This window comes from Vombatus ursinus, unplaced genomic scaffold (assembly GCF_900497805.2).
Source record: "Vombatus ursinus unplaced genomic scaffold, bare-nosed wombat genome assembly UNPS02014870.1, whole genome shotgun sequence".
Taxonomy (NCBI): domain Eukaryota; kingdom Metazoa; phylum Chordata; class Mammalia; order Diprotodontia; family Vombatidae; genus Vombatus; species Vombatus ursinus.
In genome coordinates, this window is record NW_020954648.1 from 5,044,754 (window position 1) to 5,063,868 (window position 19,115).

The 19,115-nt window shown below is 40.8% G+C and overlaps 1 protein-coding gene across 1 annotated transcript; it reads left to right on the plus strand.

Moving 5' to 3' along the window:
* The first annotated feature begins 1,990 nt into the window (after positions 1-1,990).
* On the plus strand, positions 1,991-19,063 carry TMEM140 (transmembrane protein 140). Its single transcript, XM_027842366.1, has 2 exons — positions 1,991-2,201; positions 18,229-19,063. Coding segments are annotated over exons 1-2 (753 nt in total). The 5' UTR covers positions 1,991-2,199; the 3' UTR covers positions 18,980-19,063.
* The last annotated feature ends 52 nt before the right edge of the window (positions 19,064-19,115 follow it).

The window sequence follows — 19,115 nt, forward strand, 5'->3', positions numbered from 1 at the left end:
CATTGTTCCTTCGAACTTTATGGATCTACTTGGCATAGGATCTGGATTCCTCTGGGTTCTAACATGTTGCCATATTAGCCAGAAGTATGGACCTGTGATTTTCCTGGCATAGAGGAACTCCCAATGAGGAAACCCACTCTACCAATGGAAATTGCGCCTGCTCCACAATGTGTAATCTTAGATAGTCACTTAGGCCCTGAGAAGTTAGTGACTTACCCAGAGGCACATGGCCAGTATGGGTCAGAGGCAGGACTTGAATTGTCATCTGCTACTGTGACAGTGGCTGTCTATCCACTACTCCATGCTGCCTCCCAGAAGATCCGTATTAAGAAAGATGGTTTTTATAATCAGAAGCAGCTCATGACCATTGAAAACACTTCACAACTTCCCAAATGTAGTTCAGCTTCTTCTCCTCCTACTCGGTTGGTTGGTTGTTGTCCTTTGTTCTTGAAGAGGACCAAAATGACATCCCCATGCTAGGGCCAAGTGACAGTGTGTCTGACTGTGGCTGATCAGACTGATAGGAGCGGAATGTTCTACCACAGGGCAGGCACAAATAGTCCATGTGAACATTTGGGGTGGATTCTCTAAATTTGCACATCTTTCATTTCTTTTGAGTTGTTTCAATTCTGCTTTGCTCATAGAGCACAGGGCATGATGAGGATGAGAACGAGGGCATGCCATGCTGGGCAGTCCTGTGCCAGTGTCTCCCATGTCACACAATCAATTCCAAAGTTCTTAAGCGAGACCTTGAGAGTGTCCTTGTATTGCTTCTTCTGACCACTGTGAGAACACTTGCCCCGTGTAAATTTTCCATGAAATAGTCTTTTTTGGCAAGCGTACGTTTTGCATTTAAACAAAATGGCCAGCCCATCGGAGCTGTGCTCTCTAAAGCAGAGTTTGAATGCTTGGCAGTTTAGCTTGAGAAAGGACCTCAGTGTCTGATATCTTATCCTGCCAGGTGATCTGACCAGAACTCCCTGTTTATCCCCAGTGACTCTCCAAGGTAGTCCTGATGGACCCACCCATCTCACATCCCAGCATAGCCTGGGCAATGTGTATATATTATCTTGTTGTTTCCTGTTCTAGGGCTTGGAGTGATCAGAACGCTGTCAGCCAGAGCAAGTGAGAGATATTAATAGTAAGAGTTCACATTTTACGTAGTACTTTAAGGTTTAAAAAGTATTCTTCTCATAATAACCAAGTGACATAAGCAATGCAAGTATCCTTTCCTCCTTTTAACAGATGAAAATAACTGAGGCAGAGAGAGCTGACTTGTACAGGGTCACAAAGCTAACAGCTATTAAAACCAGGATTCGAACTCAGTTCTGATTTTTCATGCCTTCATGCCTTTTCTACTGTAGCACTAAGTTCTACTAATCCTAAATTCATACCACCCTGCCTGCCTCTCAACAAGGGCCAATAATTGAAAAAGAAATACTTGACTCCCCCTTTTTTCTGTTCTGTTTTGCTTCACTAGGCTGTCTCCTAGTGATTTTTTTAACAACCAGATTTTGCCACTGGCATCGCAAGGATTGCTTCAAGTCATTGTAGTATGTCAATGGCTTAATAGCCCACAAGGAGCAGGCAGAGTATTTATTTTTATATAGTAAGTTAAAGATTCCCTTCTTCTGTGGAAAAAAAAAAGTCGTAAAAGATGCACCAGCATTACCAGCTAATTTCAAGGTTTTCAATCATAAAGAAAAAAAATTCTTTGGCTCTGTGCTATGATGAGTGGCTCCCCCCTGCCCCCACAAGTTCTGGCTGTTGGTTTTATTTTGATATGTAACATCCTAATGCTTAAACAGCTAAGTACAACGGACTTGGAACAATTACAGCACTTTGCCCTGACTTCTTAAACCTGCTGACCATAATTTAGTTAACACGGAAATCTCGTGAGTCCTTTCAGACAATGTGAAAGAAGTTGTTTACTAAGTTTGCTTCCGAGAAGTTCCCAGCCACGAAAAAAATGGTAGTTATAAGAAATGAAAGTGAAATCAGCTGTTTACATCATACGTCACAAGGCATATATTAAAGGGTGGAGGGCTATTTATTCACATTCCATAGCAAAGACGAGGAAAGTTTAAAGTGGCTGACCTATACCAGGAACTCGAGCATGCAAGAAAGAAGTATGCACTAAACAAGACCTTTAGTTCATACTCCGGATTTTCTCGCTAATTTGGCACCATCAATCCTGTGATGTAAGTACCCACCAACCAAACTTTCTCAGCTATCTCTCTATCTTCTCTTCCAAAGGTAAACGTACGTCTTCCAGGATCATTTAGTATGCTGTGATGGTGGGTTGGGGTGGAAATTGGGGGTAAATTCAGCAACTGGCAGTTTAATATATCTGTGAACATTCCTTCTTATTTCCTCTGTTTCACTGAACCCTTCTACTTCCCCTTTTTCCTCCCCTCCTCCAATTCCCCCTATCCCTATCCTTCCCAAGTTCACTTCTTTTTGGTCTCTCACTTCATATTTAGAGTGTAAGATAAAAAAAAATGATAGTCAAATATGTGAATTTAATAAGCATCTTCTCCGTAACAGCTTTCAGCACTTTGCATTGATTCTAATAGACATGAGGAAAAGGAATCACTAACTTGCACCAGTTCAGGTAGAGATAAGAGGTAGAGGAGAAAAGATTGCCAGCTACTAACCCAAAGAAATGCATTATGATCCAAGAATCTGACATCCAGATTTGTTTTTCATGTTGATGAAGGGAGCTTCAGAAGAAACTCACAAGTTCTAACATTTCTGTTGCAAAGAGTGCAGGACTCTTATTAGGCTTTTCCTTTTATAGAAGTTAATTTATTGAACGTCATTTCAGTTATTGCAACTAGTATGCAAATCAGATCTGTATTTAATATAAATTCAGTTTATCCAACAATTTTTCTCACCCAAATTCAGTGGAAGAGAAAAATATTGAAACAATTAAAGTGTATACACCTCTTCTTGCACACATGTGTATTATGCAAATATACTTGTGTTCACACATTGTTATGTACACATATGTGTGTGTACACTGTGTGCTGATGCATGAATATTCACATGCATGCATATGTGCATTTTCACTTTGTGGCCAGCCTTCTGGTTAATGATGCATTTCTCTGTACTTAGCTAGGCTGCTCCTCAGACTACAGGTATAGAGTATCCCCAAGATCATAGTTGAAGACTTTCCAGCTTGGTAGATCCTGCCAGCGCTTACATTCTGCTGGCCTAGCCTTTGAGAGCTCAAGGGAGTGGACAGAGTAATTGAACTGTGAATGGTATGAAGGTCAAAGGCGAAGAGACTGCTGAGTGGTTCTAGCTGTGAAGGTGGAGACTCCCATTCTTTTTCAGTTGGTGTATTTGCCAGTCTCTCTGGAGAACCATCTTCTGAAAAGGTCTAGAACTGAGTTTCAGTACAACTTAAACTCTACTTTCCATCCTCACTGCTATTCACTTTGACTTGTTCCAGCTTTCTTTGCTCCCAGTCTTGGTTTAGGGCCTGTAATCAGCTTTGGATATTTTGTGTGAGCTTGACATAAAAGCTAATTCAAGTACCCTAATACCCCCACCTCCTAGTTACCTATACTAACTCTGTACCATATTGGTAACTCTATACAGGAATAAAAACATAAATATATTAGGAATTTTAAATTCTCAAATAAATAGAATGTTTTATTATTCTTATTATCTAACACAAGTCCCAGAAAAATCTTTAGGTTATATCCATGCGTTGATATCTGTCTTGCACCCTAAACATACATAGTTAACTTGATCCACCCAAACATCCAGAAAGAATTCTTTAAAGGGGATAGGGTGACCAGTAAGAGTAAATGACTTCTGTGGTCCCTTCCCACCAAAGATTCAATACTTGTTTCTGCCTCCATGCTTTAAACATTGCATTCCTCCCTTATTGAGCCCTTCTTTCCTTCTTCTCTTTGCCAAATCATGATCATCATGCCTTTTAAAACTAGTTCAAAACTCACCCACATCAACATTCCTGAATAACACCTGACTGACTGACATGTCCTTTGACCACCCGGGTAACAAGCGTCTCCCAACTTTCCTCTGCAAATGAACCATTTTTCAGGTCTCCTCAGCCCATGTGATCAAGAGGGTTGTGGTATCAGGAATGCTTCCTTTCCCTGGGATGGAAAATCTGGGAGAAAGGAGGCTGGGAAGTAGCATCTGCCAAAGGGATCCTGGTAAGGAACAGTTTCTGCTGGGTCTTACTGGTTATCGATTCCCGTCCACCCTTGATGAGATGAGATGAGATGATCCATTGGACTGTGAGCTAGCTCCTTGAGAGCAAGGACTCTCTGTATCCTTAGCACTTTAGCACAGTGCCTAGCACATAGTAGGTACATAATAAATGTTGCTTGATTGATCCCTGAACTTCCTCCTACCTATGGCTGTGGCATTCGTGGAGTTTAATTTCAGGCTCCATTTGTACATTCCTCACCTCCTCCTCTTAGAATCCCTCTCTTGTTGCAATACTCAGCTCCAGAGCTACTTCCCACAAGAGGCTTTCTTGATACCACCCCCTCTAACTCTCCTCCCTTCCACTAGGACTTAGTGTTTACTTGGATATATTTGGCATTTTGGGGTATGAGTATGTGTGTTGTTTTTCCCTGACAAAATGTAAGTTACTGAAAAACAAGGGTTGTTTTCCTGGGTTTTTTCCTTGGTATCTTTGGGGTCTTACACAGTGTATGGCATTTTGTAGGCACTTAAATGATTTTTAGCTGATTCGTTAAAATGAACCCCAGTTTATCAAAGTTCCTCTTAAGATGTACCAAAACCAGAACTAAACACTATACTTCAGAAGTAGTCTGACCAAGGCAAACCACAGTGGAATTATCACTTTCCTTGCTTTATAAATATGTGTGTGTGTGTGTGTGTGTGTGTGTGTATGTGTGTGTATATACATACATATACACATACACATATGTATATATCTGTTGATGCAACCTAAGATTGCATTAGCATTTTGAGGCAGCCACATCACACCAAAGACTTACACTGAGATCCAAATCAACTAAAATCCCATGAATTTTTCACATAAAATTGCTTTCCAACTATTTTTCCTGAATCCTTTGCTTCTACATTGAAAAAATTAACATTCAGTGCATTACATTGATTTCTGTTCAGTTCTATCTTGTTAGATTCAACTAATCATTCCCTCCTCTTGAGGTATGTTTTGATTCTTAATTCAGTTATCCAGTGAATTAACTATTCTTCTCAACTATATGTCATCCATAGATTTGATATGCATTCTATATATGTCCTCATCCAAGTAGTGATTAAAAAAACCCAACGTTTGACAGATCCTATTGCATACCACTAGAAAGTTTCTTGCAGTTTGGCAGCTAGGTGGTGCAGTGGATATAGCACCTGGCCTAGAGTTGGGAAGACTTATCTTCTAAGTTCAAATCTGGCCCCCTACCTGTATAACCCTGGGGATGTCACTTAACTCTGTTTGCCTCAGTTTCCTCATCTGTAAAATGAGCTGGAGAAGAAAATGGCAAATCATTCCAGGATCTTTGCCAAGAAAACCCCAAATGGGACACACAGAGTTGGACACAATAATAATGATGATAATAATAATAACAATAAAAAGACTAACAACAAACTAAACTCCCTTTAGGTAACCTTTAAACTACCTCTTATCTCTCCATCTTTTCATAGAATGACAGTTGGAACAGAGATCGTGTAGACCAGTTCCTACCCAAAGCATGAATACCATCTATACGTGACAATGGTCTTGCCATCTCCACGAGCAAATACAAAGTTAATACTCTCCAAGGCCATTCATTCCATTTTCTGATAGTGATCATGATTAAAAAGTTTTCCCACATGTAATGGTGCAGTTGAAATGACCACCTCATTTTAGCCTTGATATTTTAGGTCAGTTATACAATGCTTTTTATCAAGTGCAAGATGTCCTTTGAACTTCACACACACCATCCCACCATTCCCTTCCCACATTCTTCAGGTCCAACATGCTGTTACTTAAACAGATTTTTGTATGGCATGGTTTCAGAGACCTACAACATCTTGGTCACTTTCCTCTAGACGTGTTGCCGCCTATCAGTTCCCACCATGTCAAATATGGTGCTCAAAACAGGACACAACACTCCCGACAGGATCTGACCAACACAGAGAATAAATGGAATTATCGCCGTTCCTCACTCTACACATTATACTTCTATTAACACAACCTCTAACAGGGATAGGGAACCTGTGGCTTTGAGGCCACATGTGGCCTTCTAGGTGCTCAGGTACAGCCTTTTGACTGAGTCCAAGTTTTACAGATCAAATCCTTTTATTAAAGGGATTTGTGCTGTGAAGTTTGGATTCAGTCAAAAGGCTGCACTTGTGGCCTTGAGGCTGCAGGTTCCCCACCCTTGCTCTAACAACGTGTTTTTTCCATTTCCACATCATACTGCTGACTCATAACCCCAAGCATCTTGTTTCTACATGTGAACTCCGGAAGAAAACAAGTGGTTTAAGGACACAATCAACATATAACAACGTAGATGTTGGGGCACTGACACTTCTTATCTCTGTGGCACAGGAAGGATCTTTTCATGAATCTATGAAGAATAGCAAATAAAATCGGCATCAGAGTCAGGACAGCCTGGGTTCAAAGTCTACCTCTGTAATGCACTGGACTGTGCATTAGGGCAATAGGAACTTGGCATATACAGAGCAGATATTCTGTATTTTTTCGTTTGTTCTGTAAAACACAACTAATGCTAAATTTCAGAAGCAGGGACCATGTCTTCTCCTTCCTTTGTAACCACTTAAAGCAACCAGTACAATATTCTATCACCTTGGGTACCTGCCCAATCAATGTTAACTGACTAACTGCCTCTAAGACAATAAACAGAACACTTGAGACATTGAAAACCTGGGGGAAAGGGCAAATAGAATTTGTATTTGAGCTTAGGTATCGTCTAAAATTTAAAACTAAGTCTCCAGTCATGGGACTGATATTTTATCTTTTCAATGTGAGTACTGTAACTGGGTGCCATGCAGGTATCAACATCCTGTTACAGCTTCAGGAGGGGAGCAGAAGGCCTAGATCTACCACAGTTGAGGTTACCTATTTCCATAATACAACTCTTTGGGAAGTGAACTACAAGCATCTCGGGTTGGTGTTTGTGTCAGAAGAAACGTAACCCATTTCCTTTTCTCTCCTCTCAAACCACTCTGCACTGATCAGATGAGTGCATTGCTGTGGTCACAGGAATCTAGCTCAGACTCTTGAGACTGCTGTAAGGAATGGTTTCTTCTCAGACAAGCAAAAATCCAACCCTATCGAGCTTCTTTTTCCTTTTCTTGTTCTGCTGATCTTGCCTTTTCTCTTCCCTCCCCCTCATGTCTCTCTACTGTACAGACGAATTACTCAACTCTGGTTCATCCCTTCTCTTCCCCCATCATGAATCATCAAATAATGCAATCTGGGTCACTACACACTGGCAGCACCAGAAGACAAACTAGGCATGTACCTTGTTCTCTAAGTTGACTGTAAATTCCAGTTTAGTCTTTCTTAAAGCCCCTCTGCTACATTTGGAGGTTCTCTGAATTAGCCCTGAAAAAAGAAGAGGACAGGCCTGCACAACATATGACCTGCAGGCTGCTTCCAGCCGCCCAAGGATTTTGGGCGGCCCGCAAAAAATGGGTTGACACTGTGCACTCTCCTGTTTGTCCTGTGACCTGCAGCAACCTCCATCATCAGTCTGTCTCTAGTCTAACCTATCTGCAGCCCAAAGAAGTTTAGCCTATCTTAATTTTGGCCCCAACCTATTGCCAAATTATACAGGTCTGCAATAGTATAATGAGAGGCAGGGTGGGGCAAGAGATAAAGATTTGGCCTCACATTCCAGGAAGTTCGAGTTCAAATCGCAGCTCTGCTACATACCGACTGTGACCCTGGCAACTTATTTAACATCTTGGTGCTACAGGCAAATTTCTAAGATTATCAATTGCAGAAAAAATGCCAACCTGTGTTGGGAGAGGGTGTTCCTTACTGGGAATCGCCTATGCAGATGAAATTACTGGTCCAAAATATCATTATGATAATAATATCTCAGATTTGCATGATACATTATAGTTACCAAACAGTTTACATGTGTGGTATCATTTGATAGCAACCTTGTAATGTAAGCAGAGAAGACACTCTTATTCAGACTTCAAAATATGTATGATTTCATAGTTTCATGTCTCCAATGACACAGATAACAACCCCTCCATATCTTAATAGCTAGCATTTAAGGTTTATGCTTTAAGGTTTGCAAAATGCTTCACAAATATCATTTCATTTTATCCTTACGACAACCCTAGGAGATGGTCCTATTTTTATCCTCATTTTATAGATGAGAAAACTGACACAGAGGTTATGTCACTTGCCCAGAGCCATAGAAATAGTGTCTGAGGTCTGATATCTTCCTGATTCCAGGTTCTAGCTACCTCCTGTTTCATAAGCTGCTGTAGCCAAAAGAATTTATTACTAAAAGCTAACCTTGTGATGAGCCTCTTCAAGCTTAGCTTGATTGATCCCTGAATGACATGCTCAGTCCATGAGTCCTTGAGATACTACCATCAGTCCTGGTCATTGGCATAACCTTTGAGAATCAGGTACTTTGTACAAGCACCAAGAATGAAACAGTACCTACTTTGAAGGAACTTTCTAACGTGGAAAACAAGTACATATATAAATATACTTGGCATATGTGTAGCATAAATAAATGCAAATGCAGGGTACCCCAAAAGTCTTGGTGCAGCTTTAAGTTAATTAAAGCTTAAAACTGCACTAAGACTTTTAGGGCAACATATAAACAAAGAAGTTAAGTGCAAGGTCATTTAGGAGGAGAGGCCCTAGCAACTGGGGGACTACAGAAAGGCTTAATGCAGGAGCAGTTGCTTGAGTTATGTCTTTTTTTTTTTTTTCATTTAACGGAGCTATCTAAATTTCTCTTTTGCATTCATCACACTTTTTAAATGTTTTATTTTGAACTTAAAAACAGCAAATAAAATGAGAATTTCTATGTATATAGAACAGAATAGTATTATACATAAAATTGTAAATGCATATTATGTTCAGCTTATTTTTATTTTAAAATTCAGCATGTAACTTTCAAAGCTGTTCTGCTTCTGTCTGATTCTCTGTACTCTTTATTTTTTTTTTCACTAAAAAAAAGCTTCAGTGACTCTTTTGCTTCTTTCTTTTTTGGGGGGGGGGGGGGGCTGCCTCATCCCTAGTCAACCCTCCCCTTGAAAAACAAAAACAAAACCATTACAACAAATATGCATAGTCAAGCGAAACAAATTCTCGCATTGGTCATGTCTGAAAATGTCATATCGTGTTCTTTGCCAAGTCTATCACCTCTCTGTTAGGAGAATTAATGCAGTTCAGTAGTATGCTTCATCATGTCCTCCAGAGGCATGGTTGGTGTGGCATGAAACAGAGTTCTTAATTCTTTCAAAGCTGTTTTTATTCACCATGTTGTTGTTGCACAACTTATTCTTCTCATTCTACTCATTTTACTCCGTATCAGTTAATACAAGACTTCCCAGTGCCTCTGGAACTGTCCCTTACATCATTTCACAAAGCACGATACTATTCTATTACATTTATAGACCATGATTTGTTCAGCCATTCCCCAGATGTTGGACTCAACACCTTAATTTCTAGTTCTTTGCTCAACAAAAAGAGGTGCTGTAGATATTTTTATACATAGAGGTTCTTTTCCTCTCTCTTTGGTCTGTTTCGGGTATAGGACTAGTAGTGGTTTTGTTGGGTCCAAGGATATCATAGTTTAGTGACTTTGAGGGGTATAATTCCAAACTGTTTTCCAGAATGCCTGGAGCAATTCACTATTCCACCAACAAGTAATTAGTTAGTATGCCTGTTTTCCCACAACTTCTCAACAATTGTCATTTCCTTTTTTGTCAACTTTGCCAACATACTGGATGTGAGGTGGAACCACAGAGTTGTTCTAACTTGTCTTTCTCTAATTAGTAGTGTATGGGGTACAGAGACCCTTACCAATGAATCGGAGACTCTGAGATATTAGCAAAAAGAAAGATTTCTTTATTAGCTTTTGAGAAATGGCACCCTCCATCCGCCTAAAATGGCTCTGGTGGAAGAGTTCAAGGGTGTGCTCAGCAAAGAAAGATTATATAGTTCCTAACCGAAACTCCTCCTCCCTAACCCCTTTACTCTCAGCTCACTGGTGAAAGCCTTGAGGGCACAATCTGTTCTTGCAAATTCTACCCCAGCAACAGAGAACAAAAACAGTTGCCTAGAGACAAGGAAAGGCAAGAAGTTTTTGCAAGAGTGAGTAAGCAGTTTTAGAAGGGGGGGGGTGTTATTCCTCCCTGCTATGTACCTAAAAACAAGTTGGGGGGGGGGGTCTGATAAAGTACAGGATGTGTTGAAAAGCATGTTTCTTTACAAGGTCAAACGATTAACTCTTTGAGGAGGCTTCACTCCTGAGAGATCTCAGAGATCATCTCTCACACTAGTGATTTGTAGCATTTTGATATGGCTTTTAAAAGCAAGAGCTTGGATTCCTTACTTTGAAAACTACCTGTTTGTGTCCTTTGACCATATGTCTGTTGGGGATGGCTGTTTTTCTTATAAATTTGAATAAGCTCTGGATGTATCTTGGATATAAGACCTTTATCAGAAAAAAGTATTACAAGGATTTTTTCCAGTTAACTATTTCTTCTAATTTTAACTATATTGCTTTTGTTTGTAAATTGTCCATTATACTGTATGGTTGGAAATGGTATTGTCTTCCTTGCTCCTCTAATTTATTTATGATGTCACCCTTTATATTGAAGTAGTATATCCATTTAGAGCTCACCTTGTTGGTGTGTGGTGTGAGATGGTGTTTTATACCCAATTTCTACCAGATTGTTTTCCAGTTTTCCCAGTTTTTTTTTTTTCTTTTAACAGTGTGTCATTATTCTAGTAGTTGGGATCTTTGGATTTTATTAAACATCATGCTAATATGTTCATTTCTTCTGTATGTTATATACCTAACCTTTTCCACTCATCTACTTCTAAATTGTTTAACCAGTATCATATAGCTTTAGTTCTGGTACTGTTAGGTTCCCTATTTTTTTTTTTTATTATTTCCCTGGAGATTTTTGACCCCTTTGTTCCACTAGATAAATTTTATTATTTTTTCTATTTCTGTAAATAAAGTATGACACTAAATAAGTAAATTAATTTAGGTAGTAATGTCATTTTCATTACACTGGTGCAGTTTACCCATGAGCAAGTTAATATTGCTACAATTATTTATGCCTGCCTTTATTTCTGTAAAGAATGATGATTTTTTTAATTGTATTCATATAGTTCTGAATATATTTTTGATAATTTTGGTCTTTTTTTATAATACTCTTTAGGTCACATTCTGACTCCGCCCCTTTTAAGTGATTTTTCTAGGGACTGGACCTTGAATTCATTTTGGCCTCTTGTTGGAAAGGGCAATTCACAGCTCACCAGCCTTGGTCTCTGTCCCAAATGACTTCTAAAAGTTCAGAGTTGGCCCCAGATGGGCTCTTTCCTTCAGGCTTAGTGGAATGCCACACATCCAGAGTTTTCTATCCCAGTTGCCCGTTTCTCAGTTGTCTGGCTGAGCTCTTTTGTGGCAGTGCTGTAACCCACTATTACAAACTGAACAAGCTTCTACATTTTGGATTTCTGAAACTCTGGGAGGAAGTGGAGGTGGGGTATAAAGGAGTACTAATGAAAAACCATGGATCAGCTTGTACAGGCCTGCTGCAGGTGGGTGATAAGGAGAGGGTGCTGAGTGATTACCTCATTAGGGACTTGCAAGTAGCCTTTTGTGCTGTTAGTTCACTGAGTTGTTATATCATTTGGGTTCTTGGACCATAGAAACAGATGAACTTGCTTTATCTCCTTCCTGTACCTAATTACTGTTTTGGAAAAGTTTGAGGTTGTGATGTCCTCCATCTTGCTGGTCATGTTGATAGACAGCCTCTCAAATATTTAACATATTCTGTAATTATTTTGAATGGAATTTCTCTTTCTATCCCTCCCTGTTGGGTTTTATTGGTAATACACAAAATACCGATGATTTTTATGGATTTATTGTATATCTTATAATTTTGCTTAAGTTATTATTTCAATTAATTTGTGATTGACTTGTGAGGGTTTTATAGACCATCATATATCATCTATAAACAAGCTATAGTTTTATTCTTGATCTGTGTCTTAAAAGAACAAAGGGCCTCTATGAGTAGAGTAAAGGAAGAAATGCATTCCAAGTATGTGGAACGGCCAGTGCAAAGGCATGGAGATGGGAGACAGTACCTTGTGTGAGAGAAGTCCACTTTGACTAGACTTGAAGCCACCTCCTTGCCACAATAAGATATTGGAACTGAACTTAAGAAAAAAAGGTTAGGGTGAGATATTCTTTTTTTTTTTAAATAAATGTGTAAACTGAGTTTCAGAGAAGTTAAGCGACTTGTTCAAGGTCTCATAACTGTAATTGGTGTAGCTTGGTCATGAAAGCAGCTCTGATTTCCAATCCAGAACCCAAGCTCTATCTTCATGCTGTTGAATGCAGGAAGGTCATGGAATGGCAGCTGATAATAGCCCAATAAAGCACCTCTGCTTTCTTTCCAAACTTCTGTACCACCGAATCCTTTAAATACAGAATGTGTCAGAGCAGCAAAGATAATATTTCTGGGTCCTACAGCCCACACTCCCACATCACAATATTATAGCCAAAATTCCAGGACAATGACCTGAGCATTTCTGATGAAGACAGTGTTATCCTGGAAGGAAGGGCAGTCTTCTCTAAATAATTCTTCCAGTGAGCCTGTCTGTCTTCTGCCTCGTGCCAGATTAATGTATGTCCTTTTGAGTTGTTTTAATAGTATCAACTTTTTTTTTTATAGTACCAACTTTTAAAGAATATTCCCCAAATGATCTCTGCATGCCCTTTCCCTTCCACGTCATGGTTGGGTTAGTGGTATGTCTTTAAAAGTCTTTGCCAGCAGTTTAATTCCTCTCTTTCAGCCCAGTTTCCATCAGTCTCATCAGAATCCACTCTTCATTTTCACCTACTGATATATACTCAATATTAAGCTCAGAGTGATGTCGTATACCTACCTGAAACATAGCCATACTATAAGAGAACTATCAGAGGCATATAGGAAGTAATGATGGTGCAGAGGACAGAAAAAGGTAGAGAGTATGTAAAGTCATGTTGGACAGCCAGCCTAGCAGAAATGAGGAGCTCTGTTCTGTGCCCTCTGATAAACAATGGTCAAGTCAATGGTATCTAAGCAACCAGTTGGACATTGTTGCTTTGCCAGGTTGAGATCATAGTACAAGGCAGCATCACAGTGGGAAGGGAACCCAGCAAATGGCACAGATTTATATAGATCTCTAATCCACTGCCTACCAAACCATATGTAGGCTAGAGTCTCTAACAAATGCTTAAGAAAGGGGAGATGTACAAGATATTCCTACCTCCAATATTTGTTTGCCTATGTCAAATTATTTTACTTCCCCTATGCAAAAATAATCTGTTCTCCACTAATCCTTTCATGCCATCATTGAAAAGATGAAGGACACTGCTTAGACAAGGCTGAGTTCCCTGGATGAAAGGTAATGTAAATTGTTTTGTGGTAGCTGTTATGCACGGTAGTTACTGCTCATCTTCTGCTCATCCAGGATGGCCTCATAGTGACTTCAGGGTGTATAATCTCAATTATTCCCTGCTTCTTTAGGGCCACCTGTAGGCCACTTCAACCCCTTGCTGGCAGTTATACTGAGATTGCAACTCTATTCCAGGCAAATATCTCATTTAGGATTAGACATTCCCCAAATCATCTCTGGTTTTGCATACAAAGGATTTGAGCCAGAACAAAAGGAAAGGTCATAGTTCTTCTTCCACCTAGTTTACTTTCCTACCTTTATTATGCATATCTGTCAGCAGCAAAACCACTATTGCTATGGCTGATGAAAAATCTTCCCATCTCCCTGCATGAACAAGAGTTCATAAAGCATTTACTATGTGCCCAGCGCTGCTTATGACACTGTAAGGACATCTTAAAGAAGTAGAAGTTTTGGGGCAGTTTGGTGGCTCCGTGGATAGATCACTGGCCCAGGAGGACCTGGGTTGAAATCCGGCCTCATACACTTGTCATTTACTAGCTGTGTGACCCTGGGCAAGTCATTTAACCCCATTGCCTCACAAAAAAAGAAAAAAAAAAAAGGAAGTAGAAGCCTATTGCCTTAAAGACATTTCCAGTCTTCAGGAGTCAGGTATGTAAACCGAAGAACACTGACTGAAGAGTTACAGTTTTTATTTTAGACCCAGAATTTCTTTTTCACATAAGTAGCAAGAGGCAACAGGAAACTTTCTCAGTTCAGGCTACCCTTCATGTAAATTTTGGTTTGGCTTGCTTTCGGTTTCTAATTGAAATCTCCCCCAAAGTATCAACTGTGGAAGTCACCATGATCAATGAGGTCTGAGTCAGAAGCCTAGCTCTGATGAATGCTGCTCCTTGGGAACTGTTGAGGTCTAGGGGTGCTGGGAACCTGAAATTCAAGGACAGGCAATGCGAGTCCTTCCTGGAATGAATTTGACCCAAGCATTCTTTCATTCTTTTCAGCCAGAGACAAGGTTTATTAAAACACAGGTTGGGGTGGGCGAGATTTTAAAAATCCATGCTGTTGGCCAGACTTTAAGAATCTGAGCCTTTGTAATGAGAATACAACGGGGCCGGATTCTTAAGGAATCTGAGCTATTTAATGGGGGCAAGATGAACACTTATATACAGTGGTCAAGGAGTGACCAACAGCTTGGGTGACTCGGAGGTAACACAAAAGGACCCAGAAGGGCTGGGTGCCCCAGGCAAACACCAGGCACCTGGGAACCAGGGACCTGGGCCATGTGGGAAAGTCCAGGGCCTTTTACGGGTCCATTATTAGCACCCCATCAGAACCAGTTCAGAGTACTCATCTTGGGTTACTTTTATTTCTCCTATAGGGTTCTTCAGTACTCCTTTCAAAACCTCCTGCCTCAAAGATGTCCCCAAAATGCAAACCCAAACACAGCCTCCTGGAATAAGTAGCTTAGGATCACTCTCCCAATAAGTATAATTCTCCCTGGTTCCAAAGCATTATGGCAGGGGCAGGTAGGTGATGAAGTAGTCCTGGAGTCAGGAGGACCCAAGTTCAAATCTGGCCTCAGACACTTGACACTAGCTTGTGACCCTGGGCAAGTCACTTAACTCCAATTGTCTTAAAAAGGCATTATGGCATTATGGGGCAAGGCAGTCTATGTTTATTTAGGCACTTTTTTTGTGCCAGGCACTGTGAAGAGCTAGAGATACAAATATAAGCAATGAGGAAGACAGTCTCTGTTCTCAAGAAGCTTACATTCTAACGGGGGAAGACAACATACAAAAGGGAACTAAGAAGCAGGAGAAAGGGGCAGGATACTAGAGCAGGGAAATGGTGCAAAAATCCAAAAAAGGCAAAATCAGGGTGAAGAGGGAAGTGAAGGTGGCTATTCTGAGTCCATCCTCAAAAGAAGCCTCAGCAGGAACCCGCCAGTGGGAAAAGGGGGCATGGCATGATGAAGAGAGATTGCCATGGTGAGATGGCACCTGAAACATGGTGGCCAAGTCAGGAAAGTCAGAAGCAGAGCTGAAGGGGGAAGTATGGGGAAGAAGCTCCTCATACATAATATCATGTGCTATTATATACCAAAGATAACTCTGTACAAGGGCCTTCTGAATTTAAATCTTGATTAAATTTGATTTAAAACCTTAAATATTGAAAAAAACAAAACCCCCAAAACAGGGAGAGGTACTCACTGCTATCATGGAGGACACTCTACATTGAGTATAAGTTGACAATGTATTCTCTAAAAATGGGGAGGTCTTCTGGATGACATTAGGCCAATTTGTATCTAGCCTCCAAATAACACCATTGCCACTCTCTCATGAAATTAGGGGCTACAATGAGATAGGCACGATAGGCCACAGCTCTTGAGCTGAATGGGACCTGAGAGATTTCTTTCTTTTGTTTTTTTTGTTTTTAAACCAAACCTGTGGTTTAATCTTCTGGGGAGCTCCTAGTAAGGGACACCAATACAAACTAGCATCTTCTCTGAAATTTATCGCTGAGAAACTGAGTTACCCAGTCTCACACAGTCAGTATGTGTCAAAGGCAAGATTTGAACCCAGGTCTTCCTGACTTTGTATTATATTGTGTTGTCCTCTCCCAGACCATTCTATAGATGGGAAAATTGAGGCCCACATAGGAAAAATTACTTGTTTAGGGTCCCATGAATAGTGAGTAGCTAGACTTGAAGGACTAGAAGGAAGCCAAGGAAACCAGGAGGTGAGGGTGAGGAAAGAGCATTCTTGGCCTAGAAGAGAGAAAATGTCGAGTCCTGACACAGAATGTCTTGTTCATGGAACAGAAAGTGTCACTAGAACAAAGAGTACACATATTGGGGGACAGGACGACTGGCAAGGTTGGAGAGGTAGGTAGGTTATGAAGGGCTTTGAACACCAAAGAACTTTGTATTTGATCCTGATTTGGGGCTGGGGGGACAGTGATACCCTACAATTTAGGAAAATCATTTTAACATCTGAATGTTAATTCAGTCCAATAGACTGGAGTGGAGAAAGATTTGAGGCAGGCAGACCCACCAAGAGGTTATTGCAAAAGTCCAGGCATGAGGAGATGAAGGGCTACACCTAGATGCAACTGGATAGAGGGCTAGGCCTAAAGTCAGGAAGACCTGAGTTCAGGTCCAACCTCAGAAAATCGCTGTGTGACCCTGCGATAGTTGCTTAACCTTATTTTGCCTCAATTTCCTCATTTGTAAAATTGGGATAATAGCACTTACCTCCTAGGATTGTTGTGTGGATCAATTGAGAAAATGGCAAAGCACCTGGCACAGAGTAAACACTATATAAATGTTACCTAGTTATTATTTTTCTTACTACTACTAGAGAAGGGAAGCCTATTTAAGAGATATTACAAAGGTGAAATTGACATCTTGGCAACAGATTGAATATGGGGGAATGGGGGATAGAGAGAGTAGAGAGTTAAGGATGACACCTAGGTTGTGAGCCAAGGGGACTTGAAGCATGGTGGCACCTTCAACATTAATAGCAAATTTTGGAGAGGGGTAGGCTTTAGGAAAAAAGATAATGAGTTCAGTTCACATCCAATGTGAGATGTCTGAAAGGCAGTTGGAGATTCAAAACTGAAGTCAGTAAAGAGGTTAGGGCTGGGTAAGAGAAGACCCACCAGCACAGAGATGATGATTGAATCCATGGGAGCTGGTAAGTTCAGTGGAGGTAGTATAGACAGGGAAGAGGGCCTCAGAGTCCTGTGGGGCACCCACTGTTGGTGGGCATGGCAAAGGAGACTGAGAAGCAGCAGTCAGATAAGTAGAGCCAGAAGACAGTAGTATACCAAAAACTAGAGGGAAGAGTATCAAGGAAGAGAGGCTGATCGACGGTGTCGACAGAGGTCAAGAAGGATGAGGTTTGAGTAAAGGCCTTTGGCTCTAGTGATTGAGTCCGCTTAAATCCTTGTCTACTAGAGATACTTTTAATCTATAATTGCTTTTTGAATAGTGGAGTGAAATTATCCTTTTTTTTCCCCCTGCCTTTGGCCTGGAGTCCCATACCACATACGGTATGAATCGCAGGAAGCTTAAATAATTCCAGGAAGCAATTGTTTGTATTATCCCAATTGGGAAGACTAAGGAGTCTATTATTTAAGAGTCCTGAGGCTATGGTGGAAAAGAACTGAACTTGAAATCATAACATGTTAACCCAGGTTTAAATCCTCATGACATTCTAATTTGGCCCTTGATGAGTCATTCAACCTTTCTCGGCCTCAGTTCCATTATCTGTAAAATGGAGATGTTGCTAATTTCTAATTAGGGAATGCCAGGTTATGCCTCTTCTTTTTGGCCAAATGCCTTCTTGGTATCCTTTAAATCACACCATGAAAACTGCCACCTAGTCTTTCGAGTCATAAGGATGATCCTAACCCCAGATGTTCTTGATAATCCTTGTCCAGAGATTGTCCAGCTAACAGCTTGCTTTGTATTTACGAAAAGCTGGGGACTTTGTGTGCATCATAGTGTGAGCGTGTATGCATACCAGAAGGTGAAGAGTGAAGCATTCACTGGTGTTTTTAATTTACTTCAGGTCCTCAGGAAAGTTACTGCTCAGGAAGGTTGGAGGAGTCAAGATGGTCACCATGAAGTCAAAAGGCTGCAAGCTCTTCCTGTCTTTGAGCACTGCTATTCTTATCACTGCAGTGATCTCCCTGCTGCTCTATGCCCTGATCTGGAAGTCAGGCAACCTCGTTGACCTACCCACCATGAAAATTGGCTTCTACAACTTCTGCCTGTGGAATGAGAGCACCCATTCTCTCCGGTGTCATCAATTCCCTGAGCTGGAAGAGATGAGGGTGTCCCAGGTTGGAATTGCCCTGGCTAGGTTAGGTGTCTATGGGGCTCTTGTCCTTGCTCTCTTCGCCTTCCTGCCTCTCCTACTGGCCTGGTGCTATGATAACGAGGACAAGTGGAACCTGACAGTGGTGCTCCTGGGGGCTTCAGCAGGGCTGCTGCTGGGCGGACTTTTGCTCTTCCTTTCCTACACCTCTCAGTGGATCAAACCCTCGATGCTGGGTGCTGAGTTTCTAGCCCTGACTGGGGCAGAAGTCATGCTACTGATTCTGCTTCTTATCATTGTCAAGTACCCCCTTGCTTATGAGAGAAACAGACTTGAGCCCCAGGGAACAAAGACCTACATCTACAGAGAGGGCAGCCCTACATCTATGGCCTTACTTGGAATAGATATAAACCCAAATAAGTTTTCCAAGGATCACTGGGAATGTGTGAGAGACATCCCTGTCCATTTGCCCTTTTCCCCTAAGGAAAGCTGGGGAGGGTAAAACTTGATTAACTCTTCTCCATATCTATCTCTTGGGTCTTTTTTTTCCTCCTACCAAAGAAAAATAGATGTGGGAAGACCCTTTTGTTGTTGTCATTTTTCAGTCATGTCTGACTCTTCGTGGCTCCATTTGGGAT